The sequence below is a fragment of the Schistocerca cancellata genome, chromosome 3, assembly GCF_023864275.1.
Source record: "Schistocerca cancellata isolate TAMUIC-IGC-003103 chromosome 3, iqSchCanc2.1, whole genome shotgun sequence".
Lineage (NCBI taxonomy): Eukaryota > Metazoa > Arthropoda > Insecta > Orthoptera > Acrididae > Schistocerca > Schistocerca cancellata.
In genome coordinates this window covers 583,526,451-583,541,893 of record NC_064628.1, presented here as the reverse complement: position 1 = coordinate 583,541,893, position 15,443 = coordinate 583,526,451, and the positions used below count along the sequence as shown (strand labels likewise).

Below are 15,443 nucleotides of genomic sequence, written 5' to 3'. Positions count from 1 at the left end.
TTTGCTTCTGTACCAGGTCGGGAGGGTAGTTACGGGATGCGAAAGCTGTTTTCAGGTTGTTGGTGTAATGGTTCAAGGATTCCGGACTGGAGCAGATTCGTTTGCCACGATATATATATTGTGGGGCTACAGTGAAGATCTGTAGCTCTTTAAATAAGTGTCTGCAGGATGATCTTGGATGAGCTCCAGCAATTATTCGGATTACATGCTTTTGTGTAATGGACACACTTTATTTTGAATATTCTACCTTAGCTACCAATTTCTGATCGAAATCTATATTTATTAACGGTGTCATTCCATTTACTGTGTGGAACTGGATATACTGTGTTTTGTCAAAGTTTAATGAGAGCCCATTTGCAGAGAACCACTTAATGACTTTTTGAAAAACATCATTCACAATTTCACCAGTTAATTCTTGTCTGTTGGGTGTGATAGCTATACTTGTATCATCGGCAAAAAGTACCAGCTTTTCATCTTCGTGAATATAGAATGGCAAGTCGTTAATGTATATGAAGAACAGCAGAGGACCCAAGACCGAACCTTGCGGCACCCCATTCTTGATTATTCCCCAGTTTGAGAAATCACCAGTTTTTTGCATATTATATGAACTGCTTATTTGAACTTTCTGCACTCTTACAGTTAGGTATGATTTAAACCATTTGAGCACTGTTCTATTCATACCACAGTACTTGAGCTTATCTAGAAGTATTCCATGATTTACACAGTCAAAATCCTTTGAGAGTTCACAAGAAATCCCAACGGGTGTCTTCCGGTTACTCAGAGCATTTAATATTTCATTAGTGAAAGTATATATAGCATTTTAAATTGAAAAACCCTTCTGAAAACCAAACTGACATTTTGTTAAAACTTTATTTTTACAGAGGTGTGAAGCTACTCTACAATACATTACTTTTTCAAGAATTTTGGATAAGGCAGTCAGACGAGAGATTGGGTGGTAGTTATTGACATTAGACATATCCCCTTTTTTATGCAGTGGTTTAACAATGGCATACTTCAGTCTATCTGGGAAAATACCCTGCTCCAGAGAGCTATTACATATGTGGCTAAGAATCCCACTTATTTCTTGGGAACAAGCTTTTACTATCCTACTGGAAATGCCATCAATTCCATGTGAGCTTTTATTCTGGAGAGAGTTTATCATCTTCCCAATTTCAGAAGGAGAGGTGGGTGGAATTTCATTTGTATCAAATGGTGTGGGTAAGGCCTCTTCCATTAACTGCCTTGCTTCTTCTAAGGAACATTTAGAGCCTTTTTTCTCTACAACATTTAAAAAATGATTATTCAAAATGTTTTCGACTGCCGGCTTGTTGTTTATCAAGTTTCCATTCGCTTTGATGGTAATGCCGTCATCCTGTACTCTTGGTTGCCCTGTCTCCCTTGTAATAACATTCCAAATTGTTTTGATTTTGTTATCAGAGGTATTAATCTCAGACATGATGCACATGCTTCTGGACTTTTTAATACCGTTTCTTAATGTAGCACAGTAGTTTTTATAATATTTGGCTGTTTCTGGGTCATTAGTCTTTCTTGTTGTTAGATACAGTTTCCCTTTTGTGGTTACAAGATATTTTTATTCCTTTAGTAAGCCAAGATTTTTTCATGGTTTCTTATAATTGGATTTAACTACTTTGTTGGGGAAACAGTTTTCAAATTCTCTTACAAGTGTATCATGAAATAAGTTATATTTTAAATTAGCATTGGGTTCCTTGTACACCTCATCCCAGTCTAACTGCTGAAGGTTTTATCTGAAATTTCTAATTGTTGAGTCATTAATTGAACGCACAACTTTGGAGGCTAGTTTTGAATTACTGAATGGAGCTATGTCATATACTGTAACTAGCTGAGCACCATGATCAGAAAGGCCATTCTTAACAGGACAAGAATTTATGTTTTTAAACCTTTCTAGGTCTAAAAAAAGTGTTATCTATCGATGTGCTGCTGTCCTTTACTACCCGAGTAGGAAAATTAATGACAGATGTCAAACTGAAAGAACCGAGCAAGACTTACAGGTCATTCTTCCTATTACACTCTTTCAGTGAATCAACATTGAAATCCCCACAAATAGTAATTTGCTTTCCCCTATCTGACATATAGCATAACAAGGCATGCAAGTTTTCCAGGAATAAATGAGTTTCCTGAAGGGGGCCTATATAGTTCTACAATTATAAAAGAGCCCTCCTTCAGTTTAAGATGACAGGCACATGCTTCTATATGTTGCTCTAGACAAAACTTTTTTGTATCTAAGTTTTTTACACAGTGATAACTTTTGACATATATGGCAACTCCTCCTCTCACCTTATTCTCTCTACTCATATGTGCAGCTAGTTTATAACCACTGATATTTATCTTTTCCATATAAGACACAATCTGATGCTCAGACAGGCGTAGTGTATCTATTACATTATCAGATTCAGTGTCATCTGAACAAACCAGGAGCTCATCTACTTTATTCTTCAATCCCGGAATATTTTGGTGAAAAATGGTAACATTATTTTGTACTTTTCGTGAGAATCTACTTTTTTTCTTTAATCCACCAGTATTTTGGTTAAATGTGGTAGCATTATTATTTACTTTCCTGTTGTGAGAATTTTGGACCTCTTTAGCACCTGCCTGCCTGAACTTCTCATTGGACACTGATATTAGTCTAAAAAAGAGGTACATCCATGAGTACTAGTGTCCTGCCTTATACATTTCGCTAACAACCCTGCCAGTTTACCCTTCCCTTTCATATTGAGGTGTAGGCCGTGCCTATCAATAGCCTTGACAGGAACCAATCCAATGTCTGACAGAGTGGCCGCCCTAAGCAACTGATCCAACTCCATATTTACCCTCCTGACGGAGCAGTTCAACTGGGACTGATCATGCCGCACGAAAGCAGGCACCAGCCCAACATTGGTATGGGTCGTTGCCGAGGCTATTTTCACCACGTCACACTCGCCACGCTTTTGAGTGTGTTGATCACAAAATATTGCTCCAGAAGTTGGACCAAGATGGAATAAGAGGAATAACTCACAACTTGTTCTTTAAGAACAGACAGCAAAAGGTTATCCTCAACAGTATTGACAATAGCTATCATGTGAGGTTCGAGTGGGGCACGACCCCAGGGATCAATGCTGGGACCACTCCTGTTCCTTATTTATATAAGTGGTATGCTCTCTAGAGTTACAGGTAATTCTAAAATATTTCTGTTTGCTGATGACACTTGCTTGGTTGAAAAGGATGTTGTGTGCAATGTTGGCACAGTTTCAAATAGTGCAGTTCAAGACATAATTTCAAGGCTTGCAGAAAATAAACTAAAGCTAAATCACAGTAAGACTTAGTTTTTATAGTTTCCAAAACACAATTCAAGAAAACTTGACATTTTAATTTCATGGAATGGGCATATCATCAGTGATACCAAACAGTTCAAATTTCTAGGTGTTCAGATAGATAGCAAAATGTTGTGGAAAGCCCATGTTCAGGATCTTTTTCAAAGACTTAATGCTGCATTTTAGAACAGTATGTGAAGTAAGTGATTGTTTGACACAAAATGTGTGCACTTTGTTTATTTTCATTTGCTTTTGATGTGTGGCATTATATTTGGGAGTAAATCTTCACTTTCTCAAAGGGTATTTTAATTCAGAAACTGGCAGTTCGGCTTTTAAGTGGTATAAGTTCACGAACTTCTTGTCGAACACTATTCATTAGTCTGAGTATTCTGACATTGACATATCAATATATGCATTCTTTACTGTTGTTTCTTGTTAACAGTATCAGCTTATTCCCAATAATTAGCAGCTTTCACTCATTTAATACTAGGCAGAAATCCAGTCTGTTTATGGATTGTGCTTCCTTGACTCTTGTGCAGAAAGGCATGCAGTATTCTGCTGTGTCCATTTTCAGTAAGCTACCACAAGAATTCAAAAATCTTAGCAGTAATCCGTGTGCTTTCAAATCTAAACTGAAAAGTTTCCTCATGGGTCACTCCTATTCGGTCGAGAAGTTCCTTGAAAAATTAATCTGATTTCGGTGTTATATTTTTGATTGCATTTACTTAAAATTGTAGATTGACATCATTTTAGGATTCATAAACTTTTATTACTTGTTATTACTTTTCTGTTGTAATTTCTTGCACTGACAGGTTCCATGACCATGGAAACTTGCTCCTCATTTGGTACTACGGAACTAATGTCTAAAATTTAAAAAAAAATTGGAACAATAACTTCTTCTTTGGAAGCAGATCTGCACCCTTGTTCTGAAAACCATTATTTTTATACCAAATATTTGTTTCAAAGGTTCCATTTCACTTTTTGGGAGGGAAGAATTGATTATGTATATGGAAGTCCGTAAACCTTTTCTGCCAACAGGAAGAGTTAATTTTGTGTTCTGAAGTTAATGAGTATTTTTGTAGTTTGATATTGCATTGTCATATTTTCAACTTTCCTCTTAAATTTTGTTGGCATGGTTGTTAGTATAGCATTTGGAGGCAGATGTGTTTGCAGTTGTCCAGTTCGATGTGTGATTTTGTTTTGTTCATGTTCTGAGCATACGAGGGTTGCTCAGAAGCAAATGCATCACTTCTTTTTTCAACAACTTTTTATTGAACACAATGAAAGGTGCTTACAAGAAAGAATGATGTTTCTTCTACATTCCTTATTTTTCCATTCATCTCCTTCCCATCCTGTCGTCTTCATCCATTGAAACACAGGACCATATACACCCTGTCGGTGCCACTCCTTTTTCTGGTCACAAAGCCATTTTCTCACAGTGCGAATCACTTTATTGTCCTCAAAATGTTTTCCATGAGTGGCATCCTTTAACTGCCTAAACAGCTGGAAGGCTGAGGGAACTAGGTCAGGGCTGTGGGGGGGATAGGGTGACACTGTCAAACCATGTTTCGTGATGTACTCTGAAATCTTCAAACATGTGGGAGGCTGAATGTTATCATGTTGAATCAGTCACCTGGGTTGTTATCACACTGAAGTCACTGGAAACACTTTTTGACTGTGGTTAATGTGTTCATACATGCTTCGGAATTAATGGTGCTGCCTCTTGGCATCTTGAATTGCAAGTGGATCTTGTCAGGTGTGACAACTGTGAATGATTGCCACGAATGCTGCAAATCTCGGAGCTCTACCAAAACTGCCTCTGAAGTACATCACTTACAGAAACCATTTTGAAACATTGCTGCAGCTATGCTATCTGTCGGAGGCAGGCCGGAATATGGGTGGCGGGGGGTGTCAAACTGGGTATTTGCTCTGGGCAGCAATTTCAGGTGGCCCCAAATTCACTTCGTTGCAGAAAACAACCTTATTCCACAAAGTGCCTAGCATCCAGTGCACCTGGTTCTATAAATTGTTCATATGATTTTGAAATACATGACTGTTTGTTTTTGAATATTTTTGAACACATTCTAAATTGACTACTGAACAGATCTTAAGTTGATTTTTGAATGCGTGCAATAGTGTACATGACGTGTCTGCCAGGGGAATCCCCATCGCATCTAGAAATAAAAAAACTTCCCGCAGACAACAGGGGACAGTGCTACACGTACTGAGCAGAATAAACCCAAACAGGTGAATGCCAATCGCTGATTTTTTATGTGGTTGATTGGGTGTGCCAATGATAATTGTTTTTATAATTATTATTGATTCAGACTTCCAGAGTGGAAATGAATGACTAACAGGAATAGCAGCTAAGAAAGATTATATATCATCTTATCAGTGTATCCAAGAAAATGAAATTTTGATAGAAAATTTTTGCAGCAACTCTGTACCACTAAGGACCATTTGTACAGTCCCCGGTTAGCGGCTGCTTAAATTCTACTCTTGAAATAGTGCAGAAAACATATATGAACATGTAATAACACCAAACTGGAAAATAAACAATGGATAACAGAACCAGTGATTCTGGCAGGGTTTGCGAAGGTAACTGGAGAATAAGTTTTGACAATGGCAAGAATAGTTACAGAATTAGTGATGCCAATATTTTTTGTTAGAACAAGGAACGAGAAGAAATGGGGACATCAAACAAATTATATGGAAGAATATAACTATTTCAAATTTATATAAAAATACCACCACCACCACCACCACCACCACCACCCCACAACCATCACTTTTGATCTCCTGCTTGAGAAACTGGAGCATATGAACGAAATGTGAAACTGTTTTCTAGCATAAAACTTTTTGCTTGTAGTAGGCCTAATAGGCATTTGATATTGGCACTTTGTGAATTATATTATGTCATTTTTTATGTAAATGAGGTAGATAATAACCATTTGTGTCAAAAGAGTGTGACTTATTTGGTGTATGTTACAATTGTTACAATATTAGAAAGGCCTATTTTGTTTTATCTAGCAGATAGTGACAAAAAGCGTAATCAGATTGAGAAACCACACCAGTCTTCGGTACTATTCATATTAACAGCTTTTTCAGTATTAGACAGTGACATTTTGATTTTTCATGTAGCAAAATGTTTGATGAACTTTGATGAGGTAATAGATCCTTTTGCATAAAGGAAAGCCTGCCATGTAAAGCTGTAGCAAGATTAGAGAGGAAAAAATGCTGGGACCTAAGGATTGAAGAAGTCATCAAACCGGTGACTGGGAGCCGCAGGGGCACCACAGGACATTTTAATTCCCACTGTCCTGAATAGAGGTTTGATGGTTTCCATTGTACACGTGTTTGAATTCCACAGAGTAAAATACTGTTATTTGCAATAGAAGAAAGCTGTGCGATTAGATGTGGCACTGCACTTTGGCACACTTGAGACCAAATAACATGTCTTACATTTCCTTGAACATTAACAAAGGGGCTGGCCAGTACTTACCTCAGCTCAGTACAGCCGATAGATACACATAAAACAGAACCGAAAATTTACGTTCCTAGCTTTCGGAACAAATGTTCCTTCATCGGGGAGGAGAGAGGGGAAAGAAAGAGAAGAAGGGAAAGGAGATTCAGTTACTCACAACCCAGGTTATGAAGCAACAGGGAAAGGAAGATAGGGAGGGTAGCAAGGATGGAGGCATGGTTGTCAGAGGGAAGCCAAAGATATTCTACTGTAAGTACTGTGCCAGCTTCAAACCAAAGAGGATGCATACAGAAGTAAAGAGATATATAGTAAAGATAAACAACTATGTAGGATGAAAAGATGCGTGAATGGCTAAAGAGGAAAGGGAAAGAGGAGAAGACTGAAGAGTGAATGGGAGTGAGGTTGTTTAACGTAGGTTCAGTCCAGGGGGATGGCAGGATGAAAGGATGTGTTGGAGTGCAAGTTCCCATCTCCGCAGTTCAGAGGGACTGGTGTTGGGTGGGAGAAGCCAAATGGCACATACGGTGTAGCAGGTTCCTAGGTCCCTAGAATTATGCTGGAGGGCATGCTCCGCTACTGGGTATTGGGCATCTCCTAGGCGGACAGTTCGTCTGTGTCCGTTCATGCGCTCAGCCAGTTTAGTTGTTGTCATGCCGATGTAAAAGGCTGTGCAGTGCAGGCATGTCAGTTGATAAATGACGTGTGTAGTTTCACAAGTAGCCCTGCCTTGAATTGTGTATGTTTTACCAGTAGCGGGGCTGGAGTAAGTGGTTGTGGGGGGATGCATGGGGCAGGTTTTGCAGCGGGTTCAGTTACAGGGGTAGGAACCTCTGGGTAGAGAAGGTAGTCTGGGAATATTGTAGGGTTTAACAAGGATGTTACGGAGGTTAGGGAGGCGACAAAAGGCAACTCTGGGTGGTGTGGGGAGAATTTTGTCAAGGGATGATCTCATTTCAGGGGTTGACTTGAGAAAGTCATATCCCTGGCGGAGTAATTTGTTGATGTTTTCGAGGCCAGGATAATATTGTGTGACAAGGGGGACGCTTCTGTGTGATCAGGGGGTAGGAACATTGTTGTTGGACGGGGAGGAATGTATTGCTCGGGAAATCTGTTTGTGGACAAGGTCTGCAGGATAGTTGCGGGAGAGGAAAGCACTGGTCAGGTTATTGGTGTAATTGTTGAGGGATTCGTCACTGGAGCAGATACGTTTGCCACGAATACCTAGGCTGTAGGGAAGGGAGCGTTTGGTGTGGAAAGGATGGCAGCTATCAAAGTGAAGGTACTGTTGTTTGTTTGTGGGTTTGATATGGACAGAGGTGTGGATGTGAGCTTCAACAAGATGAAGGTTAACATCCAGGAAGGTGGCTTGGGTTTTGGAGAAGAACCAGGTGAAATTCAGATTCGAAAAGGAGTTGAGGTTATGGAGGAAATTTAGGAGTGGTTCCTCACCATGAATCCAGACCACAAAGATGTCATCTATGAACCTATACCAGGCCAGGGGAAGCAGCTGTTGGGTCTTCAAGAAAGCCTCCTCCATGCGGCCCATGAAGAGGTTGGCATAGGACGGAGCCATCCTGGTTCCCATGGCCGTTCCCCTGATTTGTTTGTAGGTCTGGCCTTCAAAAGTGAAGTAATTATGGGTGAGGATGAAGTTGGCAAGTGTGATAAGGAATGAGGTTTTTGGAAGATCTTCGGGTGGGCGTTGGGAGAGGTAGTGCTCAAGGGCAGAGAGACCATGGGTATGTGGGATGTTTGTGTAAAGGGATGTAGCATCTATGGTGACAAGAAAGGTTTCAGGTGGGAGAGGAATGGGAATGGATTTGAGGCATTCTAGGAAGTGGTTTGTGTCTTTGATGTAGGATGGGAGTCTGCGGGTGATAGGTTGTAGGTGCTGGTCTACCAGTGTTGAGATACGTTCGGTTGGGGCTTTGAAGCCTGCTACAATGGGACGGCCAGGATGGTTCTCTTTGTGGATTTTGGGTAATAGGTAGAAGGTAGGGGTACGTGGCTCAGGTGGAGTGAGTAAGTCTATGGAAGCCGTTGTGAGGCCTTGTGAGGGACCTTGGGTTTTTAGGATTTTTTGCAGCTCAGTCTGGATGGAGGGAATGGGGTCCTGGGGAACAGCTTTGTAGGTTGAGGTGTCGGAGAGTTGACGCAGTCCTTCTGCCACATACTCCACACGGTCAAGTACGACAGTTGTGGAGCCTTTATCCGCCGGGAGGATGACAATAGAGCGGTCTATTTTCAGCTCCTTAATGGCACGGGATTCAGCTGGGGTGATGTTGGGGGTTGTCGGGATGTTCTTCTAGAAGGACTGGGAGGCAACACTGGGTGTGAGGAATTCCTTAAATGTCTGCAAGGGATGGTTTTGGGGGAGGGGAGGAGGATCCCTTTGAGAAGGCAGTCGGAACTGTTCTAGACAGGGTTCAACACTGGGTCTAGTATTTGGGGGCTGTGTTTGGGTAGTGAAGTGATATTTCCAGATGAGGTTCTGGGTGAATGAGAGGAGATCTTTAACCAGGGCAGTGTGGTTGAATTTAGGTGTGGGGCTAAAGGTTAAGCCTTTTGATAGAACAGATGTCTCTGGATGAGAGGTTTAGGACTGAATTGGGACTGGTGATATGTGGCATGAGATTGAGTAGGGTGGCTAGGCTAGGTTTGTTGGCTATGAGGGGGGTTTGTTGAAGGTTCTGTTGTGGTTGGTGTTTGTGAGGGATAGGGAGAGGGACATGTTTATATGTGTCGAACTCTTCAGAAAGATGTGTGCTACAAAATGAACATATTTTTGAATTTTTTAAATTTTTTTGTTGCATTGCATCTCAAACACTAGAGTTTTTGCCCCATTTTGGAAATATCTTAGATCTGGGGCTGGTTAGAGACACTGAAAAATTTGTATGCTTGTACCAGAAACATCAAATAATGTATACCTAAAATTTCACGTTCATACCACTGTTGTTGACTGAGGAAAGAAAAAGTGGTACATTACTTTCTGGGCGATCCTCGTATTCAGTGACAAACTGTGGTGTCTAGTTTTTGTTATTAACACTTGCCATTAATTGGAAGGCTTCTCTGAACAAAACTGAACTTTTAAAAATTATTTAATTTTTGTCTAAGGAATCTGTGTGGTGTTTCAAAACTGCAACTAATCTTGTAAATTTTCCTTACAGGCAACAGTTTTGGAGGTGAAAGCTATACCTGGCCTGGGAACAACTATTGATGCAATTTTAGTCAATGGAAGACTTCGAGAAGGTGACACCATGGTCCTTGCAGGCACAGATGGTCCGATTGTGACGCAGATTAGATCCCTCCTGATGCCGCAGCCCATGAAGGAATTACGTGTGAAGGTTTGTACTTACATCCAAATTTGTTGTTTTTTCATTTCTGTCGATACTGGCCTATAATTTAGATAAAGTCAGTGGTTTTAATTAGTTTTTTTTTTTTTAATTTGTAAATACTATATAAACAGATGAGTCGAAACATTATGGCCACAACCTGCTGCAAAGTCGAATGCCACCTGGCTGTACTGTAGGCACATAATACTGTCGGGAAATTATATAAGCAGAGCAGAGATGGATGGGGAATCATTATAATGACTGGAAGGGCTACAAATGAGAAAATGAACCGAAGCAAGCAACTTTACCAAAGAGCAGATTCTTATGGCATAGTGCCAAGAACTAGCATCTAGGAAACTGCAACACTGGACTGCTGTTTGTGGGCTACTGTTGTGAACATCTCTGGAAAGCAGTTGAAGGCTGGTGAAACAATGAGTAGGCAACAAGATGTGAATGTATGCTTTCCCGGCATATACAGCTGGCGAAGAGTTCTCGGGCTTCCGCCACCCAGCTGGAAGCCCGAGAACTCTTAGCCAGGCAACAAGATGTTTAACATAGATGTTTCACCACAGAATGTGAAGGTTGGAGGTTTGTCCACTATGTAAAGTGGGGTAGGTGGTGACCTGCAGCACATCTGATAACAGGGTACAAAGCTGGTGCGGGCACAAGTGTTTTTGAGTATACAATTCAGCAGACATTGTCTAACATAGACAGCAGACAATTCGTAAGTGTGATTGGACATCGTAAGTTGTGATTGCAGCAGGCACAGGCTAATCGATATTGGAACATGACCCAATAGAAATGTGTTGTCTCGTCAAACGAATCATGTTTCTTATTATACCAGCTTGATGGTCATGCTTGGATATGCTGTCATCTAGGCAATTGGCTGCTCAAAACATGCACTGCACCACAGAATAAGGCAAATGGGGACACTGTTGTGCTGTAGGGGACGCGTTCATCTGGGTGTCCATAGGATGTTTCACAGTAATCAAAGATACTGTGACAGCAGTGGACTAAATGACCATTATTGTCGACCACCGGCTTGATGCTACATACTTGATGCTTCCTCGAAGCCTGCGGGCACTTTCCAGAAGGCTAACTGGGTCTTCACAAGACCAGCTATCATGGTTTGAGCAGTATGGTAGTGCACTCATATTGATGTTTTTGCCACCAAATTCACCAGAAGTGAACCTGATATAACACTTCTGGAACCACAAATCTCCAGCCCGTAACCATGAACCATGGACCTTGCTGTTGGTGGGGAGGCTTGCGTGCCTCAACGATACAGATAGCCGTACCGTAGGTGCAACCACAATGGAGGGGTATCTGTTGAGAGGCCAGACAAACATGTGGTTCCTGAAGAGGGGCAGCAGCCTTTTCAGTAGTTGCAGGGGCACCAGTCTGGATGATTGACTGATCTGGCCTTGTAACACTAACCAAAACAGCCTTGCTGTGCTGGTACTGCGAACGGCTGAAAGCAAGGGGAAACTACAGCTGTAATTTTTCCCGAGGGCATGCAGCTTTACTGTATGGTTAAATGATGATGGCGTCCTCTTGGGTAAAATATTCCGGAGGTAAAATAGTCGCCCCATTCGGATCTCCGGGCGGGGAGTACTCAAGAGGACGTTGTTATCGGGAGAAAGAAAACTGGCATTCTACGGATCGGATCGTGGAATGTCAGATCCGTTAATCGGGCAGGTAGGTTAGAAAATTTAAAAAGGGAAATGGATAGGTTAAAGTTAGATATAGTGGGAATTAGTGAAGTTCGGTGGCAGGAGGAACAAGACTTCTGGTCAGGTGAATACAGGGTTATAAATACAAAATCAAATAGGGGTAATGCAGGAGTAGGTTTAATAATGAATAAAAAAAATAGGAGTGCGGGTAAGCTACTACAAACAGCATAGTGAATGCATTATAGTGGCCAAGATAGACACGAAGCTCACACCTACTACAGTAATACAAGTTTATATGCCAACTAGCTCTGCAGATGACGAAGAAATTGAAGAAATGTATGATGAGATAAAAGAAATTATCCAGGTAGTGAAGGGAGACGAAAAGTTAATAGTCATGGGTGGCTGGAATTCGACAGTAGGAAAAGGGAGAGAAGGAAACATAGTAGGTGAATATGGCTTGGGGCTAAGAAATGAAAGAGGAAGCCGTCTGGTAGAATTTTACACAGAGCATAACTTAATCATAGCTAACACTTGGTTCAAGAATCATAAAAGAAGGTTGTATACATGGAAGAATCCTGGAGACACTAAAAGGTATCAGATAGATTATATAATGGTAAGACAGAGATTTAGGAACCAGGTTTTAAATTGTAGGACATTTCCAGGGGCAGATGTGAACTCTGACCACAATCTATTGGTTATGAACTGTAGATTAAAACTGAAGAAATTGCAAAAAGGTGGGAATTTAAGGAGATGGGACCTGGATAAACTGACTAAACCTGAGGTTGTACAGAGTTTCAGGGACAGCATAAGGGAACAATTGACAGGAATGGGGGAAAGAAATACAGTAGAAGAAGAATGGGTAGCTCTTTGAGGGATGAAATAGTGAAGGCAGCTGAGGATCAAGTAGATAAAAAGATGAGGGTTAGTAGAAATCCTTGGGTAACAGAAGAAATATTGAATTTAATTGATGAAAGGAGAAAATATAAAAATGCAGTAAATGAAGCAGGCAAAAAGGAATACAAACGTCTCAAAAATGAGATCGACAGGAAGTGCAAAATGGCTAAGCAGGGATGGCTAGAGGACAAATATAAGGATGTAGAGGCTTATCTCACTATGGGTAAGATAGATACTGCCTACAGGAAAATTAAAGAAACCTTTGGAGAAAAGAGAGCCACTTGTATGAATATCAAGAGCTCAGATGGAAACCCAGTTCTAAGCAAAGAGGGGAAAGCGGAAATGTGGAAGGAGTATATAGAGGGTCTATACAAGGGCGATGTACTTGAGGACAATATTATGGAAATGGAAGAGGATAGTAGATGAAGACGAATTGGGAGATACGATACTGCGTGAAGAGTTTGACAGAGCACTGAAAGACCTGAGTCGAAACAAGGCCCCGGGAGTAGACAACATTCCATTGGAACTACTGACGGCCTTGGGAGAGCCAGTTCTGACAAAACTCTACCATCTGGTGAGTAAGATGTATGAGACAGGCAAAATACCCTCAGACTTCAAGAAGAATATAGTAATTCCAATCCCAAAGAATGCAGGTGTTGACAGATGTAAAAATTACCAAGAATGTTGAAGATTAGGTGGGTAGATCGCGTAACTAATGAGGAGGTATTGAATGGGATTGGGGAGAAGAGAAGTTTGTGGCACAACTTGACAAGAAGAAGGGACCGGTTGGTAGGACATGTTCTGAGGCATCAAGGGATCACAAATTTAGCATTGGGGTGTAAAAATCGTAGAGGGGGACCAAGAGATGAATATACTAAGCAGATTCAGAAGGATGTAGGTTGCAGTAGGTACTGGGAGATGAAGGAGCTTGCACAGGATAGATTGGCATGGAGAGCTGCATCAAACCAGTCTCAGGACTGAACACCCCCCCCCCCTCCCCCCCATGACCTCTGTGTAGACATATAGTGCTGCGTACCATGGGAAACTTACCAAGAATGTCTTGAATCCATGCCACATGGAAACATTGCTGTATTGCATTGAATTCCAAAGGTGGGCCAACATGCGATTAAGAAAGTAGTCATAATGTTTTTCCTTGCAAGTGCATATTTTAGCAATGAAAATTTTAATTTACTGACATAGTTACTGTACAGTAATGTGTTGATAAGAAAGGACATTGAAATTTTGGACAGATTTTCAATTTGAAGCATCAACAAAAATTCGCATTAAATTTTTTAAAATATTTTTTTTATTTTTTTAAAAGAGAGAATTGTCATGGCTGCCTGTGAAGCCATTTGGAACTACTTAAGATGTATTTTTAAATGAAATTAAGTGCTAAATTCTAAAATTTTGCATGCATAATTCCTCCAGTTTCTTATTGGCACTGATGGAATCTGAAACTTTCTGGCAGATTAAAACTTTGGGCTGGGCCGAGACTCGAACTCGGGACCTTTGCCTTTCTGGAAACATCCCCCAGGCTGTGGCTAAGCTGTGTCACCGCAATATCCTTTCTTTCAGAAGTACTAGTTCTGCAAGGTTTGCAGGAGAGCTTCCGTAAAGTTTGGAAGGTAGGAGACAAGGTACTGGCAGAAGTAAAGCTGTGAGGATGGGGCATGAGTCATGCTTGAGTAGCTCAGTTGCTAGTTTTAATCTGCCAGGCAGTTTCATATCAGCACATACTCTGCTGCAGAGTGAAAATCTCATACTGACGGAATCTGTTTATTCTTCTCATTGCTGCGTGTGTTACATGTTGTTAATGATTTATGGACGAAGAAATGAGCCCTATATGCAGTGGAACTTCAATTTTATGTTCTCCAATTTTCAGTGCTTTTTTTCTAAAAAAAGTTTGAGGGTACTCTGACATTGGATATAATCAACGAAAATTACTTGTAACTGAAGCATGGGATACCACCCGTCTGCTTTTAGCCATGACATCATCAACATGTAGAACTAAAAAAAGTATTGGACTCTTCAGTTGACTTTACAGCTCAAATGAAGCAGGCGATGCCGAGAAACACCCAAACATACAAGAGAATGTGGTATGCATATCCGTTTAGCACTACCATCGCCCACTATTAGCGGGCGAGGGCTCTACATGCTTGTCGAACTGGCTGCCAGCAATTCAGCTGTCAAGAACGGTTGCCCAGCTTCGAAATGCTTGAAACAGTCAATGACATTGCTTTTCCCTCCAAAAACCGCACTGGTATCGTTCGTATTGCAGTTACCAACATGAAAAAATGAAATAAAAGATTTACGTCCGTGAAATAAATCTTTGGCGTTCTTCCAAGATCTCAACATCGTAAAAAAAAGACTTTGTCGATGAAAAAGCTTAGGGGTACGCGTCCCCCAGCATTCCCCCAGAAAAACAGCACTGCCGATTTTACATCTTTCATGATCTACACCATAAATTCGTAGCCCCCCGTGAAAAAACTAAAAGATCTTTGCTGAAAATTCCCCAATTTTACTTTTTTTCCTAGTAAGGTTGACCTCGATTCTTTGTTCTTACTCGTCTTGCTTGACTTCATCCTGTTTTCTTCCTATTGGCATTTGAAGTGACTGAACAAATTATAAGTGGCACAAAAGACAGATGGTTTGCACCTGAGTAGTGGCGGAGTTAAGGAATATTTTAGGCTGTTGTGGAGACGAAAGGACAGGAAGTGTTCCGAACTGAGCC

The 15,443-nt window shown here is 40.9% G+C and overlaps 1 protein-coding gene across 3 annotated transcripts in view; it reads left to right on the top strand.

Annotated features, from left to right (window-relative positions):
• Nucleotides 1–15,443, top strand: part of LOC126175441 (eukaryotic translation initiation factor 5B) — a 392,901-nt gene that overhangs the window by 170,635 nt on the left and 206,823 nt on the right. For all 3 annotated transcript variants that reach the window (XM_049922245.1, XM_049922244.1, XM_049922243.1), the window contains exon 14: nucleotides 9,981–10,157. In XM_049922245.1, coding sequence (XP_049778202.1) covers nucleotides 9,981–10,157 — 177 coding nt within the window. The remainder of the gene's footprint in view (nucleotides 1–9,980; nucleotides 10,158–15,443) is intronic.